Source organism: Vombatus ursinus, unplaced genomic scaffold (assembly GCF_900497805.2).
Source record: "Vombatus ursinus unplaced genomic scaffold, bare-nosed wombat genome assembly UNPS02014813.1, whole genome shotgun sequence".
Lineage (NCBI taxonomy): Eukaryota > Metazoa > Chordata > Mammalia > Diprotodontia > Vombatidae > Vombatus > Vombatus ursinus.
The window spans coordinates 21,284,550-21,303,170 of NW_020954591.1; the positions used below are offsets into that span (position 1 = coordinate 21,284,550).

At 33.2% G+C, this 18,621-nt stretch overlaps 1 protein-coding gene across 3 annotated transcripts in view; it reads right to left on the reverse strand.

The window, feature by feature from the left end:
• Nucleotides 1-3,255: 3,255 nt before the first annotated feature.
• ZMYM2 (zinc finger MYM-type containing 2) overlaps nt 3,256-18,621 on the reverse strand; it is an 86,553-nt gene continuing 71,187 nt past the window's right edge. For all 3 annotated transcript variants that reach the window (XM_027877645.1, XM_027877644.1, XM_027877643.1), the window contains 10 exons: nt 17,861-17,976; nt 15,238-15,412; nt 12,595-12,723; nt 11,644-11,738; nt 10,275-10,443; nt 9,903-10,054; nt 8,872-8,986; nt 7,642-7,893; nt 7,184-7,304; nt 3,256-6,000 (listed from right to left, as the gene is read on the reverse strand). In XM_027877645.1, the coding sequence (XP_027733446.1) occupies nt 5,808-6,000; nt 7,184-7,304; nt 7,642-7,893; nt 8,872-8,986; nt 9,903-10,054; nt 10,275-10,443; nt 11,644-11,738; nt 12,595-12,723; nt 15,238-15,412; nt 17,861-17,976 (1,517 nt within the window). In that variant the 3' untranslated portion in view covers nt 3,256-5,807. The remainder of the gene's footprint in view (nt 6,001-7,183; nt 7,305-7,641; nt 7,894-8,871; nt 8,987-9,902; nt 10,055-10,274; nt 10,444-11,643; nt 11,739-12,594; nt 12,724-15,237; nt 15,413-17,860; nt 17,977-18,621) is intronic.

Consider the following 18,621-nt stretch of genomic DNA (forward strand, 5'->3'; position numbering starts at 1 on the left):
GCTAGCATGTGTATCATTCAAGATGCTCCATAAACTAAGATGATTTGTTAACACTAAAATCATAAAAGTTTTATTTGGAAGGCAAACATAGGCATTGCCAATATTCATATGATTTCTAAATGCCAGTACCTAGAATGGAAAGTGTATGACATCCGTTGACCTTAATGTTGCACAAGAGTAAGACAACAGAAATGAAAGCATTTGAGGGAATATGTGGATAGAGCACTGGCTCCAATTAACATAGGTCCAAATTCTGCCTCTTCATTTTTGTGCGGCCTTAGGCAAATCCAACTCCCTATGCCCATTTACTGCAGAAGGATGGGGCTGAACTACATGGCCTTTGAAATCCTTCCGAATAGATGATCCTGTGATCTCACAATTTTAGAACCAGCTATCTTGTTGGTCTCTGCTGCCATCTTCTGGCTTCCATGCAGAACTACAAACACACAGGTACAATCCATTGATGAAAACTGTGAACATGAGTCACGCTCAAAATAAACAGCCATTCTTTTATCTACAGTGTCCCTGAGAAGTTGCCCTAGGCTTTTGCACTGACACCCCAATTTTCCATTTGCATACTGAAAAAAAAATTTCCAATAGAAACAAAATCCCCTGTGGAATTAGTTACAGTTCGGGGTAGTTTAAAAAAAAAGAAAGCATGGAGGCAGTTAAGTGTTCAAGAAAGATATGGGTTGTAGCATAGACGAAGCTTGTGTTTCAGCAATACTAGATTGGCAAAAAATTGCTCTACCACATTCATTCCAGCATACTTTAACAAAACATCATCCCTATGACCTGGAGAATCACCTCGTTGGGTCACAAACCTTTTGGCCTGACCTTCGGGTCAGAACTCTTTTGGGTCCCCTTCCACATCTTTTTAAACTAATCCTACTAGACCAAGGCCAGTTAGCATCACTATTAGAATCAGATTATTTTTTGTGAGGTTGAAATTAAGAGCGTAATGGCATTTTTTATCAGCTGGGAGTTGGGTGGGGTGGAGTTGAAAAATCTGCTCAATTCTAGTATGCAATATAGTTCCCATATTAGAAAAGGATCTACTCCTTCCCAGATTTCATCTTTCCTTAGCCCTGCTCCACAGTAATATTTCACCTTTCTATGGCAGTCTTTTTTGAACCATACAGGCCAAAATATGTAGTAACATTAAAAAGCTGTATCTTTTGCTTCTTTTATTACACCATACACTAATAAGGTGCCAGGAATAGAATAGGCATGTTTAATAAATGCTTACTGACATAACTGCTAGTGAGTTTACATGTATTAAATTTATTGTCTTTAAGGATACCTGTGTATATAGGTCCTTCAAAATTCGGTTTCATATATATATATATATTATATATTATATACACACACACACATATATACATACATATATATATTTGAGAGAATGAAAATGTTTGTGCTATTTTAGGAAACTAAGTCCCTAAGAAAACTAAATGGATGTAGAAACTTCAAGGATTAAAGTTACTTTTTGTGCAGGAATAAAATCATAAATCATTTGTTCACAAATCACATCAAAAGCATTAAGTCATGCATCTGATGCCTTCCAGTGGAAGTAACCAGCAGTGACCATTAAAAAAAAAATGCCCTGAATCAATAATTTAACTCAACTAGAAAAGTGCTTCTATGTCTATATAACTTCTATGTCTAAGATGTAACACTGCTTTCTATCACCTACAATGAGCAGAAACTGAACTTTGTCTGAATATAAATCCAGGGCTATTTCCTTAGGACAGAAATCTGTTAAGTATTTATACTGAAGCTCTCCTTGGCCCTATCATTATCATCTTACCATCTGCATGTTAAGCATTTTCTTTGGTCAGTTTACGCTCAAAGTTTCATTTTATGAATCACTTTAGAATATAACTTGGTTTACTAAGGATTTTATACCGAGATCTTCAGGAAACACTTTATATGGCCAGAACTGTTATTTCTTGGATCTTTATGACTGCCAACTAAATATAAGGAGTAAGAGTTAGGGGGCAGATAGGTGGCGCAGTGGTTAGAGCACTGGCCCTGGAGTCAGGAGATCCTGAGTTCAAATGCTGCCTCAGACACATAACACTTACTAGCTATGTAACTCCGGGCAAGTCAATTAACCCCAATTGCCTTGACAAAAAAAAAAAAAAATTAGGCTGCTCAGCTATTCAGGTAAAGAAACATAACATAGGAGGAATCTTTTCCTTTACTACATCCCCGCCCCCAACTTTAAGATATTACAACTAGCCAATAAAAAGTCTGTTTCTGAATTTGAGAGGTAGATTTTAATATATTTAGGCTGTGGTCAACATTTGAATATTTATGTATATGAAGGGACATATATTACTTAACAGGAAGCTGAGAGAAGCTGGTAAAGATTCCACTTCTACATGAATTGGTTGCTTACAGGTGTGGGAATAACAGGCAAACTTGAGTTTAAGAAAAAAAGCAGGGTCATCACTAGGAGTTAAATGAGAAAAATGAGAAATTTTAATACTAATAAAATTTCACCTCTCATCCCTCCTGCAGACAGGTTTTCATTGAAAGCAAGGGAACACAGTGAAAGAGAAGAGGGAAAAAAGAGTAATCTAGGAAATAGGAGAGGAACTTATTAAGGGAAAAGTCCAGGATTAAAATTGTAATTGAGGAAAGGAAATTAATTCTTAAATACTAAAAAACAACTTAAGTTTTCAAAATGTTCGTATGTACTGAAGATTGACTGGGAATGCCTTATGGGCAATGCTGACTTACTGGAACCAAGAGTAACTGACATATTTGTAAGAGATAAAATTAAACTGTTCCTTACTAAATGCTTATGATAGTTTTAGACAATAAAAAAAATCTTTTAAAAAACAGGCCCAGGGCATTGGTGAATGAAACAACCTAAAATTTCTCAACTTGGGGATAGCTCTTCTATTTATTTTTTAAATGTTATAAATAAACTTAAAAAAAAATAAAATCCCAGTAACTGCCAGGAAAATACTGAAAACATCCAAATGTACAGTACAATACACACCTTCTTCCCATTCCAGAATTTCACCATGTAACACCATGTAAATTAGTAACAACTTTTTAATAAAAAGAAAACCATGAACCAGTTCTTGCAACTTACAGATAAAAAACTATTTAAATATCAAGTATTATTATAGTGATAAAGATATTAAACTTCTTACCTAACCAAACTCTTTTAGTATCTTTGCCTGCCTTCTAACAAAAGTTTAAAAAAACAAAACAAAAGAATGAGTTATGGAGACTCAATTATCTAAGAAAACCATTTTACTTAATGTGGTGAGGATAACTTGTACTCAATGATGGCAAAACATACTCTGTGAACAAGCTCCCCACCCCATCCCAAAGAAAATCCAGCAGCTCTCACAGCCCAGCATATTTAAGACAATGCAAAGTCACGTTTACCAGATGCTACATTCAGAAATCACCAAAGAACAACAGAGAACTTCCATGTCCTCAATGGCATCTATAACTACACAAACAACAATCCAGGAATGAATGGAAATGTGGTTGGGAAGAAGCAGCTCAGACTAGTAAAACTTCCATTTTACAATTAACTAATTTTGGAAAATAAACAGAACAATTGCTGGGCTAAAATAAAGTTTATAATTTAAACCTTGAATTGTGTCAAGGTCTGAATTATACTGCCAGTTCCTTTAAGAAAATAGATATTTTTGAATCATTGTTAAAATTGTGAAACAAAAATGGTTAATGTAAATAGCAGTATGGCAGAACCTTCTTGCTCACTGATATCATGCCAGTTGTTTACATTTGGTTAACTGCATGTTAGATGACATTTGGAAAAAAAACATTATTGCCCTTGATAAGATTATTAGCACCATTATGCGGAATAAAAGAGTACTGGTATCAACAATTTTCTAATGTCATCAAAATGTAGCTAAAGCATAAGTATTCATAACGGCCTGATTATGATTAATGTTCTGAAAAATGGGAAAAGATTGAGACAGTCATTTTTTGCATTATAAATTGAGACCTGCTTACTCAGCTAAATAGAAAAGTAGCAATCTATTTTAGATAAGCGGTATCGAGATTTGCTACCGGCAACCTGATTTTTTTTAATCAACAAATATAAAACACATTAAGGAATAGAAAAGTTATTAAGACTTATTAAAAATCTCAAGGACATGGAGCATTATAAAGTAAGTTTCATAAGCCCAAAACAATTCAAATAATTATTGCCTGAGTATATATTATCACTGGACTTGTGAATTTTTTCTAAATGATTAATATTTTTGTAAGGTATACTAAATATCTTTCTGACAAAACAGGACAGAATATCCTAGGAATATGTAGCAATTTCTTGGGCACTGTGGAGAATAAGCTTGATTTTCCCAGCAAGCATAATAATCTACATTAGTTATCATGATGTTTCAGTAATTATAAAGAAAAGATTACTACATATATGCTATAAAGTTAGCCATATGTTCTTACTGATGATCTGCAATTAGCATTTTTCTCAGTATCATGGAAAAGTACAATTTCAAATGAACTTCTTTCTTTTCAAAGAAAGGGTCTTAAAGTATAAATTGCTATGCAGAAGCACAAAGCCTTTTAATGCAATCTTCTATAAGAAGTAATTTGAATTTTAAAAGACAATCTAACAGCAGATATGATTCCCACTGAGATACACCTCAATCCTTTCTTTCCTCGTTCTCTATTAATATTTGAACTCTAGACATTAATGAGCTGTACTAACAAGCATCCAAAGTATCAGAATTACCACACTGGAAATTTTTGTAGAAAAATTGTGAGACCATCTTATTTACATGAGCTCAACTTCTGTTAACTACTGCTTCTGGGGTTGTATTGCTTAAAACAACTCTACTCAATATAATATTTCACCAGTTATTTTTGAGTGCAGATAAGTGAACTCAAGAGATAAATTGGTAAAGTTTCAGATTATTCCAGCTAATACTGCATTATGGTCCATTTACTAGGGGCAAAAAAATAACCCTATAATAGAATGCTAAGGATATTCGGGTACTTATGGTTGGCTAGTGAAAACAGAAGACAGTTAGAGCAATTTCATCAGACATTTTTACAAAGTAAATGTCTTGATGAGTATGTGCTTTAAACTTATAGTCATTCTTTATATTTATTTTATTTATTGGGGCGATGCAGAAAGTCACAAATGAGGAAAGGACACTAAGGTTTTAATGAGGGGAACAGAAGAGTTGTTTTCACCAGTATAGATTCACATTACAGTACACCAATATTGACAGCATTCTTTTGTCTATTTTTGGTACATAAGATGGAATCTCTCTACATAACCTCGTAAGGCTTCAGAAACTAAAAAGTTAAAAAAAAAAACCTATTAGTTTACAGTTTATTTAAAAATTCTGAAAGACACTGCAAGTTCTAAACTTTAGTAGTGCTAACCCATAGACAGCCATTGGGCTAAGAACCCAGTAAAAGAGCCCCCTTCCAAGGAAGCTTGGTGACAGTGGAGTTGTGCAATATGGATGTTTCTTACTACAAGAAAAGAAATTACACATGGCACATTCTCATTCATATTCTGTAATGTAAAAAGTTACAAACATACCTAATCAAATAAATAATAAAAAAATGAATTTGAATGTGTTTGTTAAGTATCCTAAAACCACTACATAGAATAATGGCAACTTTCACTCACAGATTATTTACATGGTAATACCCAGTATGGGTACACTGCTACAAAACTCAAAACAGAAGGAGTAAACTTGAAATGTTTTCCATAATAAAGATCTAGCAGCATGACTATCTAATGCTGTTTTATCCCAACTGCTTCCAAAAAGTTTATTTTAATCCGTGTCTTCATCCAGTTCATAATTGTCTTTATCATAAATATCTTTTACTAAAAGAACCCGTACAAGCATATTTTCCAATGTGTTTCGGTCCAGTGAAGTAGAAGTATACCAGACAGGACTATCTGTTGAACTTGAACACTCTGGTTGCAAATAAAAAACATCCGTTCTTTGATTAAGATTCTGTGGACTATTAGAAAAAGAGAGAGAAAGACAAAGAGAGACAGAGAGAGAGATCATTTTCATATAATAAATATATATATTTCCCTACAATATTCTCTTTTCCCATTACAGAATCTAACCAAGACCCATTAATCTCAGAATGTTACAATTATTGCTCTAACATTGTTTTATAAAGTACATGAGACAACCATATAGTTACAACATTAAAATCATGAAACAAAAGAAATATTTTTAAATAGAAGTCCCACACATACAAATAGCTATTGCAGACAATTGCTCTTATTGTACCGGCTGTCAGGGCCTCTCCTGCCACTATACTCATCACAAAACTATCAACTATTAATATGGTTTGACTACATTTTTTAATTGTACATTTAGCAGTTGGCCTAGTTACCTAATCACCACCTGTATTATCATTCCTATAAAAATTCAAACTATAAAATGAACTTCTAGAAGAGAATCTGTTTGTAAAATAGGAATTGCCCACATTAGAAAAAGATGGGAAACATCCTAAGGATTCTAAATTGAAAAGTAAACACAGGGAATAAAAGACAATTTTTCTCTTGATACTGGAAAAAACCCTGGTCAAAAAAAAAAAAAAAAAAAAAAAAAGATATAACTAGTCACTACATTCACTTCTGTTTCCAAGTACTACTGCTTAAAATCTTATTACTGCTTGATTCCCACTTTTGTCTTTTCTTTTCTTTTTTTTAAGGCAATTGGGGTTAAGTGACTTGCTCAGGGTCACACAGCTAGTAAATGTCAAGTGTTTGGTCTGAGGCTGCATTTGAACTCAGGTCCTCCTGACTTCAGGACCGGTGCTCTATTCACTGCGTGACCTAGCTGCCCCACAATTTTGTCTTTTCAAAATAGCTTTGCAAGACTGGTATCACAGAAGTTCAAGTGCAGAAAGGATAACAAAGCACTGATGAACATTCTAATAGTTTGGAGAACCTTCTTAAAGTTTTACTTGGATTCCAAAATTCTCACTTGGCTGATCTACTAAAAGGTCTAGAAAAATATGAGTGAATTAGGAAACTAAAGAGGAAAGAGTTAAAGGCAGGAAATCTAACTAAAAATAAGAAAAAATGTAGCAGTTCCTGAAGTTGTAAAATCCTAATCCCACTCTTGAAGACATAGCCAGTTGACTTCACATACGCTACTATACATTATTATGCACTACTATTTACCTTTTTGATAGATAGCATTCAAACATTTTCACAGGACATCTAGAAGGATTGGCTGTGTTTTCAATTTGTTCAAATACTGGCTCATCATCTTCATGTTTTCTTTTTCCAGTAGTAATTTTATCTTCAAAAAATAACAATAAGGAAAAAAAAAACTTCCTAAGCTCATTAACATAGAGTAATAGCTATTTTGTCGCTATAAACTACAACAAAGACAGCCACAAAGGCAATTTTAATCTATGGAAACTCATGGGTTTTAAAAACAAGAACCACCAAGTAGCTGAAATTGGTAGCCACTATGTTACAAATATTATTTTTGAAGAAAAGCAGAGCTATGAACTGCTTAAGTTTTGTTAAGTATAACCCTTGGATACCTGGCATATCAACGGGGTCCCCTCAGTTAGACAAAGTAGGGGCAACCCTGCCATAAATAGTCCCAAAATGAAAATTGGCTACTCTACCTTCACTATCAGCTCCACACAAGGAAGACACTTGGTATCGAAGACATGCTTTGTTTTCCATTGTTACAGAATTTTTTTTCCACTGCCTAAATACGGTGCCAAAGGAAAGCCTTAAATGTTGCTCCACTGTTTTCAGGCCAAAATATTTAGTGTTAAAGTAGAACAATGTGTTCAGAAGAGCTACTGGAGAGTGTGATCCTAGCTGTTTAATCCTCCAGAGATAATCTTCTTCAACACGAGAAAAAATTGACCCTTAAAAAAGAATAAGTATTAAAGGCAACAGACAATAGAGGTAGAGATTAGGTATGACCTTAAGAAATATTAATCAATCTTCTGTATCCCTCCCCCAAGCCCATATCATGCTTCTGATATGTGCCAATCATAAAGAAAATACTGAGAGATTCCAGGGATTTTTATCAAACTGATCAAAAAAATTCCTATCTGAAATTTCAGGTTAATTTTAAACTGCACAAATAGATAAAAGATGGCCCACTCTTATGCTGTGACCATCAACCTCTACTCCCCTCCATTTCATTAAGATAGAATGAAAGCAAGAAAAGGGAAACATTTTCCATCAATTGGAAAATGGAAGAATAAATTATGGTGTATATTAATATACTGAGGTATTACTGGACCATAAAATGATGAGTATGAATTGAAAGAAACTTAGGAAGAAGTGTAAAAATTGATGAAGAGAAAAGCAGAAATAAGAAAAAAGACACCAGAAGGCAATGAACAATTTCAACCTGATTTCCTGAGGACTGATAAGAAATAACTCCCTTCTCTCAGCAGAGACTTAGTAGTACAGGTGAAGAATAAGGTATACAGTAACAGCGTGGGTGGATGTGTTAGTTTGGTAATCTTATTGTTTTTGTTACAACAGAGGAATCTATAGGGATAAAGAGGGAGTTATGGGGAAATGATAGCATCATTTTTTTTTTAAAACATCAAACTTTTTATTAAAAAGAGAGTAAAATCAAAATATGGCTCCATTCCAGAAAGGATGAGCAGAACATTCACTTTTTAAAATACGAAAAACATTTCTGTTGCATGATTGAAATTACTTTATGGATTTTCTCTGAGCAGAAAAATTATCAATACCTTTATCTGACATATCTTAATTTCTTTATACTATCCTTAAACTATATACAATTTAACACCTTATATCTGTTTATTTTAAATAAGCACACAAAATATTAGGGAAAATATTCATAGCAAAAAGAATATTACCATCTGGAAGTATACTTGGTTGCCAACTTCTAAGAATTTTACTTAATTCTTGTTCAAATGTCTGGTAACCTGGATCAATAAATATGTTGTCTTTTCGATTACTACCACACAAGTACTAAAATTTTAAAGAAATAAGGGGAAAAAAAGAATTAATTCTATTAGAATCAAAATAGCCAGTTAGGAGCATCAAGAAATTATCAGGGCTTTACTTCCATCAGTTTATTCACTACAAACACAGTACCTGGAATATAGTAGGTGTTTAACAAATACTTGGTCCTCCACTCCCTCTTCCCCACCCCATATAAAAAAGAAAACCATTGGCTTTGGGTAATTTACAGCAGAAAATGACCAGTACTTAATGACTCTAAATTAATCATGAATTACCACTGAAGTACTATTTTTAAAAGTAAAAATAATCACTAAGGACTGCAAAATTATCTTCCTACTAGCCAGTTGTCAGTTTCAGATTTCAGATTATTAGAAATGAATCAGAAAAAGTTTAAAAGGAAATATGTGGTAATGATAAAAAGTGTGGAAAAACATCCAGGATGATAATGGTCCTGTTAACTCACCTATAGACCTCTCTGTTCTCCCTTCATAAGCTTAACTCAAAACACACATTTCACATCTGAGCAGCAAAAAAGTTCGCATTTTGTTGAGAAACTGAGTTTCATTAAGACAGTAATTTAAGAGTGAAGGTTGTTAATGAAAATGACTATAGAGTAAAAGCTATGAAAGCCCATCTCATGAGCCTAGACTAACTGTTGTCTTGTCAGTTATTTGAATAGTGCATAGAGCTAAGTGAGTCATGGGTTAGACTATCACTTGGAAATGAACTTTGTCTCTCCTTGGTTACATAAGTCCAAACTATACTACTCACCCCATCCCTCCACTCTTGCTGTATCTTAAAAAAAAAAAAATGCTTTCTTAACTAAGTTCACAAAATTGCACTAATAATATTCATAAAGCTCAACATCAAAGCTAACTTTTAGTATTCTACCTTCATATTCTGGGGCTACCAAATTACTAACCTCTTGGATGCCAAGGCAAAGATAATAGATGCTGTCAGGTGCATAATTCTCTCCATTTGGCCTTCGGATTTCATTGACAAAATGGGCCAACCCATAATTAAGTTCAGCTGTAGTGTGAGACAGTAGATCCTCTTTTAACTTTACTGACTTAGCTAGAAAAAAATAATATAGCAATGTGGTTAAAACTAATTTATGAGTATTACTTAAGACTGCTTCAAGCCACAACCAAATACATTAAGATTCAATCTAATTCATACAGATTTCTTTTTGGTTGGGTTTCTTCTCCCACCCCTCCACCCCCCATACGAAAATAACAATCAAAAGCCTAGTTCAAAAGACAAAATTCTAAGGAAACAGAATCAAAATACTCACTGGATTTTAGTTCATCTGATATCAGTAGATCTTCATCAAGTTGCCTAGTTTTGACCCAGTGTTTCCACGCATTCACACCATATGTATATTTGAAAGGAAAGCTGCATTCCGAATTATCAGAACTATCATCATGGGACTGGTATCCTGATACAGCTTTTCTCTTTGCTCCCTGTTAATGAAACATCACTGTAAAATCTTTTTTTTTTTTTTAATTTTTAAACCTAAATTCTTTTGCATGTAACAAATCACCACTCTTAAAAACAATTTTCAAACTGTTAAGTAAAGCTTATAACAGTTGTAAATTTTGCTGAATGCAGTGAAATTACGACTGTTTGGCCCAAAGAAGAGATGTAAGAAAACATCCTCCCCACCCACCCACCCATAAAAAGTGGGTAACTATGGAATGCTATATATAAAGCAAGACTCAATATTTTTATTAGCTTTGGAAACTGCTTTCCCTTTCCTTCTAATATGGGATTGTCTCCTGAGGAGAGAGAAGAGATACACTGAGAAATGTAGACGAAATAAAACACATATTACAACAAGCTGCATATTTTGAATTTAAAAACATTTCTGAGGATAAGAAAACTTTTTCAAGTATCACCAACATGTCACTTCAGGAATACCACGTTTCTAAAATCACTCTGTTTCTGAGAAAATATAACATGAGTTTAAGTATGTTTGCCTTCCAATGGAAGTTAACGTAGGATGGGTATTATTTTTTTAGAAAACATCCTTAAATGAACACATAACCTAAAAATAATTGTGCACCAAAAAAAGAAAGGAAATTCAAGAAGCTACTGTTGAGACATAAGCACGTGTAATCAGGTTCCCTCCAATTATTATTTTTGAAACTACCAAAGTTAGTGTTTCAATGACCCATAATGGATGTGATATACCTCAGAAAATCTAAATCTAGAAACCTGGTGATAAAATATTCAATGATACTACTGGATTGGCTAACTTAAGTCTGCCTACCCACAACTCCTGCAGGGAAAATTATTGGTCAAATCAATTAGGTTAATTTCTGTATACCTCTAGTCCTAATAGCCATTTATATTCACAAACCACCTTGTTCAAAGAACTGACTTTTTTGAAGCAACTGTTTAACGACAGTATATTATGAGAATAAGTAAAATGTTAAGTGAAGTAACTTATTTTTAAAAAGTTACAGATGAACAAGATAGAAAAGGTCCTTGTAACTTCAAAATAACCTATGTATGACACCTCTTAAAATATTTTTTAAAATTTAAGAGGAAAAATGTAAAAGATTGCTTTCTCCTTATCTTAAGGGTATATCAAAACCACACATAACTGCTATTCTCAACAGCCAAAGAAGACAAGAAAGCAGATAGCTGTAATTTTATACCTTCTTTTTAGACCGAGGTCGCGGCTGCTCCTCATATTCTTCCCCAAAGACAGGTGGTAATAGAAATTCATTTTCCATGTCAAGCTCCTCAGCGGCTAAAAAGTAGATTAAGTTATTTTTTCATAAAAATATAAAGTGTCTTACGTTCCAGAACTACAATAATAATGGGGACTAAGATGGACTGCAAATCAAATGAGCCCTGGCTGGGCAATGGGTAAGGATGTGTTTGTATTCTGTACCTCCCAGGAGAGAGGTCAATCACTCCCCCGCCCCCCCAAAAAAGCAAATCTGCTTTTTTATAACCAAATCAAAACTATAGAGACAATTCCAGCATGAAATCCATAGAAGAGTATTTAAAATAAGTTAAGAAAAATTTCATGAGCTCTGAAAGAAAAGATGCTTACAAGAGGGCCCAAAATAGAACTGTTGATCAAAATTACAAAATTTCATATATGCCTTATGGTCAAAAGTAACTTCTGACAAAGAATTCACACTGATACACATATTCTGGTTATTTCATTTCATTTTTTATTTTACCTGGATAATACCTATGAATTTGATACTTCTGTGACATGGTAGGACAACTTCCTAGGCAGATACGTAAAAACTAATCTTTTCTTCCTTAGTGTAAATATATTGTCTTGATTTTCAAAAAAGTTCCCCAAGACACTACCTGTTCAATCCCCACTACTTTAGAACCACTCTCCTATGATTCTAGTGAAAACCTACAACTGTGTTCCCTAGATATGTCATGCTCATTCAGGTTAGCCAATTGTTACTGATACCAAATAAATCTTCTATATGGCATTTTTGCTATTTCTGTGCCATCCCAGGTAGTGAGTAAGAGCACCAGGCAACAAAGGCAGTGATGCTACAGTTTTAAGTGACTGAAAAATTATAAAAACAAAACAAATAAAAATACAATGAAAGTATATAATGATATTTCAGTACCTCTAGGAAAATCAATTTCAATGTCCAGATCTGGTTCATATGGAACATCAGGCATATTTGCTTGTGTTTCTGTGTCAGAATTCTTCATGGCATCTCTATCTACTATTACATCTGTTTCAATAATTACACCTGAAATAAGTTTGGAAATTACATGTGGAAAAATACCGACACAAAACACGTAACATATTCAAAATTATGAAATCCCATCCCCATTCAATTTTAGAAAACACAAAATCAAGGGAAAGCACTTAACAAAACACACTAAACATCAAAAGAAATGGAACAAATCTGCCAAATTCTCATAGAAAATTCCAGAAAGGATAACAATAAACAACTGTCTAAACCTACAAAATTTACACTTTCATAACCAATAATCATACCATAACAGTCAAATCTAAAAAGTCCTTAAGTTCAATCTACCTAATTTCTTACAATTAATGACGAAGTAATAATATAGTCTTAATGTGCAGAGTATTCTGGAAATGTTCTGATTAATAATACTCAAAAACATTTTAGATTAAAACGTGTTATTTCATATTCCAAGGGAAGCACAAATACCCTCACTGAACAACAGAATCAATTATTCTACATTCATTATTAACGTGTTTATCTAAACCACTGGTTTTATCTAAACCCTTTATCATTGAATCCAGAAGCTCCCAATCAATTGTTTATGGTCCGTCTGTTGTCTGTCACCAACTGGCCCAATGTACTAGACTGCCTCCAATATAGCTTTCACGCTTTTTATTTTTTGTAGTGTCCTTCATTTTTACCTGGAAGAAGGGTTCAGTATATTATTTTTTTCTATGTAAACTCAATGACCTCAAGCTTATAATTAATATTTTATTCTGAACTGACAGGCTAATGTGTGAAGAACTGGGTAATAATATGATTTAAGGTAAACTTGTCAACCAATAATCCCACTGTAAACCACCATAACAATGAACATTTTTGACCTTCTGGTTCACTCTCTATCCAGTTAATTCAGATGCAGATGATAATCATGGAATATACATGTTCCACTACTATCAAGATTTCCTAATCATGTATGCATACAATGTCTTGAATGTTATCTAAATGTATTTCTTATTCACCTGGATATCTATCCCCAGCTATCAGTCCAAGGACCCTTGAAAAGCCTTTGTATACAAAACAAAAATAATACAAAAAGAAAATGCATGAAGTGATCAACATGAAACAGAATGTTGTTTTAATATTCAAGGTAGCAGGAAAATAAAAATAAAACTCTAATGTAGCTATGAGCCTAACAGTTTGAGGAAGATTCAATGTTCTTTGTGGATAGTGATTCAAAACAATTCTACTAACAGTTTGATTTCAGTTAGCATCTGCTATTTATACTCTTCATGAAATCAGCACACACTTTATTTATAGTTATCTTTCATATAAATGCATTCAAAAGTTCTTTTTATTTAATGCCTTTAGGAAATCCATAAGTTTAGGTATATTTGTGGACTACATATAATCTTTACATTCTTCCTGAATTATGTCACCAAAATTATTTCTTGCAAAACCAACACAAAAATCTGAAGGCTCAAAAAGTTAATGAGGATTGTAAGGCTTTATGAGTTATAATTAAGAGGCAATATGGTATAATGGAATTAATGTTTCATCTACAAAATTCATGTCCATCCACTGAGAGGTCTAAAAAACATTCTAAAAAATAAATAAAATAAAAACTAAAAAAGTTAAAAAAATTAAATGAAAACATTCTATCACTGTGGCCATCATCCTACTACCCTGATGGCATATTAAGTAATTCAAAAGATTCATGATCACATTAGTATGACAGTGTCTTACTAACACAGAACAGTCTTCAGCCCCAAAGAATGGCATTCAGGAGTTGCTATGGCCAAAAAATTAGAATCTGGTGGCCTATTCTATGATGATGAGCATCTCTTAATTTAGCTAGAATTTAAATTAAGATAACAAATGCTAAGCTGGCACTCCAAAACTTTCTAAGTAATAGACTTTCAAGAAACTACAATGAGGAACTGGTGAAGGATTTAAGGGAAATGTCAAATTATTTGTGCTACTTTTGCTTAAAATATAACTATGATGATTATCTACTATCAAAAAAGCATTATTCTCTAATGTCAATTACTGAATTACTGGTGCCACTGCTCTCCTTCCACTATCACTAATGATGCAAATGTATCTCTATACAGAACAAATCGTGTTAAAATAAAAATGCTAAATGTTGTAATGTAATGTCATTACCATGAACATTGTTTCGAAGACGTAAGTCATTACTAACAACAGGGAACATTGGTAAATACATGATTAATAAAAATTTGAGATAAAGAAAAAATGGGAGAGGGAGGGAAAATAGGGGATAGAGAGTAACAGGATTTAAATTATGAGGACCATTTGGATACCTGTTTGAGTAAGGATAGCCAGGTAGACCAATGGATAGAATAGCAGGCTTTAAGTTAGTAAAATTCATCTAACCTAGAAACTTACTAGGTGTGACTCTGGAGAAGGAAACGGCAAATCACTCTAGTATCTTTGCCAAGAAAACACCAAATGGGGTTACAAAGAGTCAAACACAACTGAAAAACAAGTCTGAGTAAACTGGCTTACACAACACACATTTCTCACTACTGTACTCACTACTGTACTCACTATTAATGTCAGTAGCTTCTGTTTTTTCTTCTTCCTCAGCCATTATATCTGCTGTCATCGTAAGCAGCTCACCACCAAGGGGATCGGAACATACTTTATTTTTTAACTCTTCAGGTACTACAGGAAATTTTTCATTACTCTCTGGTGGAGTAGGCAAAAATATAGGTACTGGCACCTAATAAACCAAAGTATCCACTGTTATTATAAACTAAAAACTGTTAGTAAATATCTTTTACAGTGAAAATGATTTTGATACTCAATTTACTTGTACTATGCTACAATGTGTGCAACTTTCAAAAGAACATCTGTTTTTTAATTGCGACTATTTTTCAGGTAAATATAGAAACGTTCTTCAAGCATCTACAGAAAATTACAGAAAAGAAAGTTTTTGGAAGCTGAATTATTCAGATACCCAGTGATAGACAGTAGCAGAACATTATCAACAACAAAATGAACAAGAGATAAAACTGATTCAGAAAGAAATAATGAAGTTTAAAGCATTGTGATCTAGTCCAGAATTAAAACCAAAGGCAGATGATATTCCAGCATTTGAAAAAACCTAAAATAGTACAGGAATATGGAGGAGAACTGACAGAGTGAAGTAAACAAGAGCCAGGAAAACAATGTACACAATGAGTGCAATAAACTTAAAAGGAAAAAATGATTACAAAATATCCAAAACTGAATGTTGCACAAGCAGAGACAACAAAACAAGCTTTTTGCTTGCAGAGGTCAAACATTCTATATAACATATTTTTTTTAAAGTGCTGATCTATTTTGCTGCCTTTTCTTTTCATTCTCTTGTTCTTAAAAAAAATCTTATATGGGATGACTCACTGGGATGGGGAGAGGTACAGGGGGAAATCTAGGCTATGTTGAAACAAAAAATAAATAAAATCTATTTCTAAAATGTGGAGGAAAAAAAAGAAAAATCCTAAATAACAAAATGTTGGGGAAAGTGAATTAAATTTAAAAACTGTTGGGGAAACTAGATAATATGGGGAAGGAGGAGAGAAAAGGCACACTGAGCTTAGATCCATATCTCATAAGACAATCAGAATAAATTCCAAATATAACAATAAATATTAAAACATATGATTAAAATATTGGGGAAAAAGCAATTTGAAGTTTGAAATTATGGAGATTATTTACTCAATGAACAGTATCATCAGGAAGAAAGTAAAAGGATTTAAAGATACCAAGATGTTTTCCATGTTCCTTCTGTGTTCATCATACTGAGTTTAAAAAATTTTTTATTGGTGTCTCTTTTTTTAACTTATCAATATTTTCCCCCAGTATCCTTCTCCCCTCCCTCAAAGCCCCAGAGACAAAAAGAAAGAGGTCTTAAAAAAATCATCAACACAGATCAAAATACTACAAAATTCTGAAAATATGCACAATGCACCATGCTTATGGATCTCCCACCTCTTTGGTGGGGATAGCTCTTCTTTCAAATCATTTGTAATTTTGTAACATTCGCTTTTATTTTTTTATAGCCGGTCTTTCCATTTGCATTGTTGTAGTCACCAGATACATTGTTTTCCTGGCTTTGTTTACTTCAATTTGCACTAGTTCATAAAGATCACTCAATGCTTCTCTGTATTAATCACATTTGTATTTCCTTGAACACAAAATATGCCTTTGCATTCATGTACCTTAATTTCTTTAGTCACTTCCCAAGCAACAATTACTTTGTTTCCAATCTTTTTCTATCACAAAAAGTACTGCTAAAAATACTTATCAACGGCCACCTTGGGTATAAACCTAATATTAACTCTGGGTTAAGGGGATACAGACAGTTTAGTTACATAATACGTATTATTTCCCAAATTGCTTTCCAAAACTGCTACACTGATTCACGGCTCCACTAGCAATGCACCAGGGTACTGTTCTTCCCACAACTCGTCTAACAGTGAAATATTCCCCATCTTCTGTCACCTTTAACCATTTGCAAGGTGTCAAGTGAAACTTCAGGGTAATTTACATTCTATAATACTATCATTCAGGGATCAAAACTTGAGTAGCCTTAAAGTACCCAATAGATAATGCATCAGCTTTGTTAATTTCTTTGAACTGATTACAAAAGTGAAGTAGAATCAGATGACCAATATACACAATAACAGTAAACACAAACATAATCAATTCAAAAAACTGTTGCCAACACTATAATGAAAAAATTTATACTCAAGTAAGTGTGAGGTGGCACCACACTACCTTCTGGGCAGATAGAACAACATATACCCAAATTATTTTTCCAATACATTGTTATTTTTTATGAATGTTTTCCCTCTTTTTTATCCTTTATTATAAAAGATGGCTCTCTAGGAGGTGGAGGGACACCTCGACCAAGGTAGGGGATGAAAGGTTTTTACAATTAATACCCACTTCTCTAATAGTTAAATAGTCAAAAGACAGTTACGAACCATTCTAAAAGAAAGAGAAATTATCAGTATCATATCAAATTAGGAATAAGTCACTAGAATGGCAAAAAGGGACTTAGGAATACATATACATCAGATTTTAAAAACTGAACAAAATCCCTCTATTTCAGCAGCCTCACTGTGCTCAATCAAATTACTATCTTATTTACAAAAGCCTGATGGATCTCAAAGATTTAACTTACTGGAACAGGAACAGTTGTAGGAACAGGAATGTTCTGACTGTACATATGCATGGGCACGGGGATATACACAGGTACAGGTATTGGAACTGGAACATATTCAGTCTTCCAACTATCTTCTAAAAAGTCAAGATAAGTAAGTTTAGGCAATGATATTAAATACTACTTATGTTAACTGGTAAGAGTCAAATGAATTCAGAGAATGATAACATTCAAATAAATATGAGTAAACACCATTTACAAACTCCACCATGAGAAAAAGAAGGCTTACAAAAATAATTAAGAATTGGATCCTCTTGAAGCTCTGATGTTCCTGATGTAGAAGAAGTTATACTTCTCCTGATATATGCAAAAATGGAATTTAGGCATCCACAACACTCCTCTCCCTCAAACAAATGGACACAGAAAGGAACTTTTTAAAGTATTAAAAGTCCTAAAGAAAACGTTTGGTTCAATGAAACAGTCCATTGGTCAACAGATTAAAAGTGAATGAACCTAAGGTTTTTATAAAGAACCAGTGCTTGCAATATTACAGTTTATATTAACAAAGAGATAATTTTTTCTGTGTTTACTGAATTCATTTTAAGGAATGAGAAAACTGAAATAAATTTTAATAGACTTAAAAAATGATTTGTCTACAATCACACAAATTTTATTTTTAAAATAATGAAGGGAAACCATCATTCATACATTTCTAACACAACAAGCAGTTACCAATATTTTTTCAATTTCTATACTTCATCATGACTATCGTATATTTTCTC